Source organism: Cynocephalus volans, chromosome 4 (genome assembly GCF_027409185.1).
Source record: "Cynocephalus volans isolate mCynVol1 chromosome 4, mCynVol1.pri, whole genome shotgun sequence".
Classification (NCBI taxonomy): Eukaryota; Metazoa; Chordata; class Mammalia; order Dermoptera; family Cynocephalidae; genus Cynocephalus; species Cynocephalus volans.
In genome coordinates, this window is record NC_084463.1 from 107,199,663 (window position 1) to 107,207,295 (window position 7,633).

Here is a 7,633-nt window from a genome sequence, read left to right on the forward strand (position 1 = left end):
ACTGATGAAAGCAGGATGCCAATTTTACCAAAGGTCTGTTTCCTTGTATAGGATCGTTCATATAATCTGAAGGCAGTGCACATCACACGTGCATAGTGAATTTATTATTGCACATATACATTCTACACACAATGCAGAATCATTCTAGACACAATGCATTCAATTTAGCAAGGACATCATCACATGGAATGAACAGTATTGGATACTAAGGACAGGCCATGGACACTGAAGCTGGAGCAGCCAGAAGTCAATATGGCAAGTTTCACTCTCACCAGAGCCTCCTCATTTTTTATGGCTTATGCCATCCTGCACCTATAATCACTCTGTTTGTAGAAATGTGAAGAGAAGGTCATGAAGTAAGAAGTGAATTCCAAGTTTAAACTACTTCCATGAAAAGAATGAGGTGCTCCCACACTCTTCCCACTTTGTGAAGAGAGCATTCTGCAAAGGTTTTTCAGCACTATTCTCTCTATGAAAAAAATCTCTACAAACGGCTCCATGGACAATGGGTGGGATGAATCAGGGGACGTATGTAAGTCTGGCAAAGAAAGAAAGTAAAGAGTTATGAAACATGTTGTGTCATGGAACTTCCGCCAGGCAAAATGGAGAACCATGGGGGAAACGAGCAGGACTGGGATGGTCCCAAGCTATGTTTTTATGGCTCACAGGCCCTGAAACCAGTGATGGGATTTGGTAGTATTCTTGCATACCATTGAAGTGTTGGGTCCATTACACTTGATACTTAGAGCTGACCTTGAGTTGAGGGTGGGGAACAAGACAACAATGGATTTTCCCCTAAGGGAGGAGCACATATGCATGCTGAACACTGGTGAGAAGCTACAGTTATGTCACTAGTGGGGCTTCTGCCCTAACAGAGGGTTATTGCAGTAGATAGAAAAGACTAAAGAGGCCAACTCTTCTCACAGAGCAAACTCCAGGATTGCTTCTCCTGTATCAGCTATTCTATGCCACTTCCCATGCAGGAACACTTACTGTATACTGGCAAAATGAAACCTGCAGAAGAGAGGAGAACACATCTGAGGGGGATCAGCTGTGGTATATTGGTGTCACAGGGGTTTCTGACATGACAGTGCTGATGTAAGAAGGTTGCTTCTCAATTCCAGTTCCCTCAAGCCAGAAATTATCCTCTAATGTAGGCATTATGTTAGATATCAAAGATGAGTGCTGGAATGTATCCCAAACCCTGCTGTGTAGTCCAACAGCTCCCCCATATGTGGTTATTGGCTATAGCAGTAGTTTGGAACTTTACAGATTTTTAAAAAGTTTGCAGTATCAGAACTTCCTGGGATAAAAATTGTTGATATTTTCTCACAAGATATTGGGGGAATGTAGCTTATTGACATCTGTTAGAATTTCAAGATTTGTGGATGGCTATGGATAATGTTGGCAGGAGATGTCTGGCAAGGAGCTGTGGAGTTTTGAGCCAAAGGGTAATATCCCTGGATAAAAATGGATTGGTTCACTAATAAGGCAATTTAAATGAAGACCTTGTTCACTAGTAAATATTTTTCAGTATAGGAGCCAATAGACCATTATAAGGTAAGCAAACTGCAGCCAGAGAATAAGGTGGGGCAAGATTACAATAGACCAAACTGAAAACATTCACAGACATGCTAGGGTACCTGTACATCCTTTGCTAGTGTCTCAGACTAGAGATGGCTCAGGAACAAACCTGTTAAAGATGTTCTGCCATTTTAGAATGTCTCCATCCCCTTGAATATATGTGAACATAAAGATCACTGCCTCTGAGAGGCTCTATTTTCCCAGTACTTTTCTAAATGCCTCTTTTACATCCCTGTTCCTTAGACTATAAATGAATGGGTTCATCATGGATGTTATGACCGAGTAGAACACTGAGATCACCTTATCCCCCTCATTCATTTTCTTTGAATTTGGCTGCATGTAGGTAAATATTGTTGATCCATAGAAGAAAGTGACAGCAATGAAATGGGAACCACAGGTAGCGAAGACCTTGAGCCTCCCCTCTCTTGACTTCATTTGAACTACAGTGGAGATAATATTCCAGTAGGAGAAAAGGATGAGAGAGACAGGACCTAGGAGGATTACCACACCCATTGCAAAGATGGCCATTTCTGTGCTATAGGTATCTTCTGAAGCCAGCTTCAGGAGGGCAGGAGGTTCACAAAAATAATGATTAATTACATTGTGTCCCTTGTATGGGAGATGTAAAGTGAATGTGGTATCTACTACAGATACCAATGCTCCACTGGCCCATGACCCTGCAACCAGCTGGACACAAATCCTCTGGGTCATGAACATGGAGTAATGCAGGGGCTTGCAGACAGCCACATAGCGGTCATAGGACATCACTGCTAGAAGTGAACTCTCTGTACACCCCACTACTAGGAAAAAAACCATCTGAATTGAGCACCTCATAAAGGAAATGGTCTTTCGCATGACCAGCAAATGGAATAGCATCTGGGGGACAATAATTGTGGAGAAACAGAGATCAGTAAATGACAAGTTTTCAAGGAAGAAGTACATTGGCGTGTGAAGTCTAGAGTCACCATGAATTAGAAGTATGATGAACAGATTACCAAACACAGTCAGCAAGTAGATGATGAGAAATACCACAAACAGCAGGATCTGGGTCGGATGATCTGAAGAAAGGCCCACCAAGATGAATTCAGTCAGATAGGTTTGGTTTTCTTTGCCCATTGCTGTTTATTCCTGCCTACAGATTAGTAGAAGTAGAGCAATCAAATGCTGACTCTGATGGAACACCAAGCGCAGAACGTGAAGGTCTCATTGGAAGATGAAAGGTCTGTGATTTTAAAAATTCTTGCAAACATTCAAGACACTTGATTTTCTAATTTTCCATTCCTATCTTCCTATTGGAGCCATTTGGTTGGTAGGTGCAGCAGAACCAGGAATGTGCCTTGTTGGTAATTTTTGGTGGCAAAGTGCTATGATCCAGAGAGTCATTCTTCAACAACTGTGTGGATAATGTTAAGAAATGTCTTCATTGTAAATACATATTATCTTTCTGAACCAAAGAAAATGAATGTAAATACATTATATGAATTTGAAAAAATATGTTTAAAGTTCTCTCATAAGTAGAAAGCCCAGGTTATCTTTTATTTACTAGTTTACTTCTGATACAGCAGATTTTAGCTTTAATTTAATCAAACAGCAGACGCCAAAAATCAGTTTTTAAATTTTGTTTCCAATGGGTTTTCTATCAATGTTCCAAGCAAGAGAGAAAATTTTAAGAGGCTGTTTTTCTATCATGTTATAATTCAAAGTCTTAGTCTTATCCTCTTCTTTATTGGATTGGAGAAACAAGTCTGATGGCAATGGCAGTGCTCAAGAATATGTATTCTCTCATAAGTGGGAACTAAGAGATAAAGAAGAAAGGAAAGAAAGACCCCAGTGGTCCGTTGGACTTATAGAGGAAGAGAACGTACCTACGGTTATGAAGTGGAGTGGGGAAAGGGGGATGGGGAGGGAGGTCAGGGATAATTGAGGGGATAATTGGATGGCGGACACAGGGTATAAGCACAATTTGTGCTAATGAACATGCTGCCAGTATGGATCTGGCCATCATGTCTTAGGCATGAGTGGTGACAATTTGGTTGTACCACATGAATATTCATAACCAATAATTAATTAATTAATTAATTAATTAATTAAGAGCAAGACTTGAGAGGACCCAATTGCCATGGATTCAAGACAGAGGAGAAGTGGCCAGATTTAGGCAGCACCATACACTATGAGGGCTCTTCCTGGAGACTCAATTCAGCTGCAACAGCTGTCTGCATAGTTGCAATGTTTTATCTTGTATAATAATGTTTGACTTCATTCATGCAACAGTTTGATTCAGCACCTCCAATTGGTTGTACAGGTGCATTGACAAGAAAACAGGCACTGGTCCAATGTTCTGAAGCCAGGCAGGAAACACTATTCAAAGTCTATACTTTGCTGGATGTCAGCAATAAATAGGGAATAATATGGCTGCATCCAAGCTAATGGGAAAGTAGATCAGAAAGAGTTAGGGAAGGTAGCATGGTCATGGGCAAATGGCTAGGACTCACAGCTGGAGTCTGATATCTCTGGAAAGGTTTGAAGTAGTAATACCCGAACTGTCCATTACAATGAAGGAAGTGTCAGAGAAGAAAGTCAGCCCTCCTGGCAGGACCATCTTCAGATAGGGAAAAGTCAAAGATTGCAAACAAATAAGGGTTTGTTTTTACACATAAGACCTCCTGTTTAGCTGGCAGTATAGGATAAATGTGAACAGAGTCCTTGTGGCTGGTCCACTGGCTCCAGTACTGTCAAGTATGATTTGATTTCAAGATCACTGGGTGACAGCGGGGTTTCCATTCATAAATTTCCATCCAGGTTGGATCTGATTTGAGTCCAGCCTGAAACTACAGGAGGGTTCATTGGCTTTGAGGGGCCAGGAAGGCAGTGATAAAATTTTTGACATCAACAGCCCAAATCCTCTCTTGTTTAAGTCAAGGATTTTGAAACTGTGATTTATAATACATTCATGGGTAATAAAAAGAATGAGTGGGTTACCACCAGCATTTATTAAAATTGAAGAAGGAAATAAAATACTATCTCTTAGAATAATATAAGCAAATGTTCACAGATATATTGGTTTCAATTTTACTTGACTATGTGTCTGCACATTTGTAAGTGTGTACTGGGTTGCAATGTAAACCATGTTCCTTATTAAGGGTTATCATCAAAAGTTTTAAAAAGAATACTGCTATCAGTCAAAAGATCTTAAGGACATCCATAAAGTAACCCATTACTGACCTAATTTTTCAATAATTTGTGATAAGTGCATTTTTTAACTGCTTCATTATAGTAAATTTACATGCAATGAACTGTACATACATCACACAACTTGATGAGTTTTGATATAGGTATATAAGAATACGCTTTCTAAAGGTACTTATTAAGTGTACATGATTTAATTGTTTACAAGCTTCTCTCCCTGACAAGGCTCTAAGTTTCTTCAGGGTAGTAATCCTATCTCACTCCATATATCTGAGTTTGGGCATGTAATACATTTTCAAGAAATGTTCACAGACTGAACGAACGAGTTAATAGCTGAATACATCCAGGAATAAACAAACGTACTCCTTCCTCACACACATACACTCAAATAATCCTAAGCACTATTTCTCCTATCTAAAGTGCAGTATGAAATTTTGAAGGCACAGCTGATGCTGGTCCAGCTAGGTGATCTCCTTGGAGTGGGAAGAGCCCATGACAAATCAGAAGAAGAAACAAGGTATGATTATCTGGGCTACCTGTGCAGTGAGAGGGCATCATTGCTACTCGTCCTTCTTCCAGTGAAATAGGTTCTTCTTCGTCAATTTTCAATTCTGTTCTCTTTCTCATTGTTGTCTCCAGGGAGTGTATCAATGCCTCTGAGAACTATGGTACTGGTGCTTGCAGTACCCACACACCCAATATTAGTACTCACCAAGGTCTGGCTCCTTTCCACTTTCCAGACAACTGGTGACCAATTGCTGGAATCTCTTGCCTTGCATTGTAGTCAGTGTCCTATGTATCCAGTGGGTATCACCAAGAAGAGATCATGAGAAAAGTAAAAGAGGAAAAGAACACTAATGATGAAAGGGCTGAACTAACAAAGGACAGGGAGATTCTGGTAGTGGGAAAGGGACAGCTAGTTTGAGTTACAACGATTCTTCCAGTTTCTTGGTACTCTCAGCACCTAAACTTACCCCCCGATGAAGTGCCTAATAGCAAGATTTTTAAGGCTGAGGATTCTAGAGAAGAAGGGAAAAAGAAAAATCCCTACTCCCAAATAGACTGTGTGTTTTACAAATAAGGATTCAACTTTCTCCTGGATGGACTCAAGATTTTGGGTTTTGGAGATTCTTGTTTCCTTCAGACTGTTTTTTCTTGGTCACTTTAGCATCTTCCTCCTTACCTGGAAGCCTGGGATGAGTTTATTCCAGAGATGGGGAACTACAGATGAGGTGACCTCACAATAAGTACAGTAGAGATCCAGAGATCTAGTCTGAAGATCTCTGTTAGGTATTAGTCCCAGTGATTCCTGTTCATCTCTCCTAACAACTGGGCATGAACTGGGCTTTGCAGTGGACCCATTCCAAGCTCTTGCTGTTTTCTTGACTGAGGTAAACACTTTATTTTCAAGCACCAACACTGAACTAAATCTTTTCCTATGCAGAATTCTTAAAAGGTTCAAGTCCTGGTAGGTGATGCAAACAAGATATTCCCAAGGGACTTCCTTTATTATTCCTTTACAAAATGAGACACCTTGGGGCATTAGTTTTATGTAATCACAGATTAAATTCTGTGACTGTCCTCTAATTTCCAATCATTCCTTAAAAAAAGAAGTTCTACATCCTGTGAGCTTCAGAAGGATCCTGGAAGCCACCTATATCTGTCCCTTCTCTCTGCTTGGCAGCAAAGATGAGTGTAAAGTGCATACAGGCAGCCAATTGCATCCTTTACTTTAAATCCTCAAAACAGAATTTTTCACCCTTCATCAGCTGTTCTACAGTAGTGTTTAAAATCATTTTTATCAGAAAAGGATGCTGAATTTTATCAAAAATTTTTTTGCATCTCTTGAGATAATATATAGTTTTTGTCTTTAATTTTGGTGATGTCGTGTACCACATTTATTGATTTGTGTATGCTGAACCATGCATACTTCCCTGGGATAAATCCTGCTTGGTCATGGTGTATAATCTTTTTGATATGCAGTTGGATTCTGTTTGTTAATACTTTGTTGAGACTTTTTGCATCTAAGTTCATCAAGGATGTTGGCCTGTAGTGGTTTGTTGTTGTTGTTGTTGTTGTTATATCTGTCTGATTTTGGTATTAGGGTGATGCTGGCCTCATAAAATGAGTCTGGGAGAATACTCTCCGCTTCAATTTTTTTGGCATAGTTTGTGAAGAACTGGTATTAATTCTTTAAAAGTTTGATAGAATTTCGCAGTGAAACCATCTGGTCCTGGGCATTTCTCTGTTGGGAGACTGGTGGTTACTGCTTCAATCTCACTGGTCATTACTGGTCTGTTCAGTTTTTCAATTTCTTCTTGGTTCAGTCTTGGTAGGTATATGTGTCCATAAATTTATCCATTTCCTCTAGATTTTTTAATTTGTTGGCATATAGTTGTTCAAAAGTATCTAATGATTCATTGCATTTCTGTGGAATCAGTTGTAATGTCTCCTTTTTCATTTCTGACTTTTGTTATTTCAGTCCTCTATCCTCTTTTCTTGGATTCGACATTCCTTCATGATAAAAACTCAACAAATTACATATAGAAGGAAAGTATCTCAAGAAAATGAAAGGTATATATGACAAACCCACAGCTAACACCATTCAGAATGGGGAAAAGTTGAAAGCTTTCCCTGTAAGAACAGGAACAAGACAAGGATGCCCACCCTCACCACTTCCGTTTAACATAGTACTGGAAGTTCTAGCCAGAGCAATTTGGCAAGAGAAAGGAAAAAGGGGCATCCAAATTAGAAACAAGAAAGTCAAGTTGTCCTTGTTTGCAGATGACATAATCATATATAGAAAAACCTAAAGACTCCATCAAAAAACTCTTAGAACTGATAAATGAGTTCAGTAAAGTTG

At 39.5% G+C, this 7,633-nt stretch overlaps 1 protein-coding gene across 1 annotated transcript; it reads right to left on the reverse strand.

Annotated features, from left to right (window-relative positions):
• Nucleotides 1-1,776: 1,776 nt before the first annotated feature.
• On the reverse strand, nucleotides 1,777-2,700 carry LOC134377017 (olfactory receptor 2D3-like). The gene has a single exon (XM_063095624.1). It carries the CDS (start codon nucleotides 2,698-2,700, stop codon nucleotides 1,777-1,779), a length of 924 nt encoding a protein of 307 aa, XP_062951694.1.
• Between the last annotated feature and the right edge of the window lie 4,933 nt (nucleotides 2,701-7,633).

Coding starts and splice junctions, on each gene's coding strand:
- LOC134377017 (XM_063095624.1), bottom strand. CDS start 2,700: ATGGGCAAAGAAAACCAAACCTATCTGACTGAATTCATCTTGGTGGGC.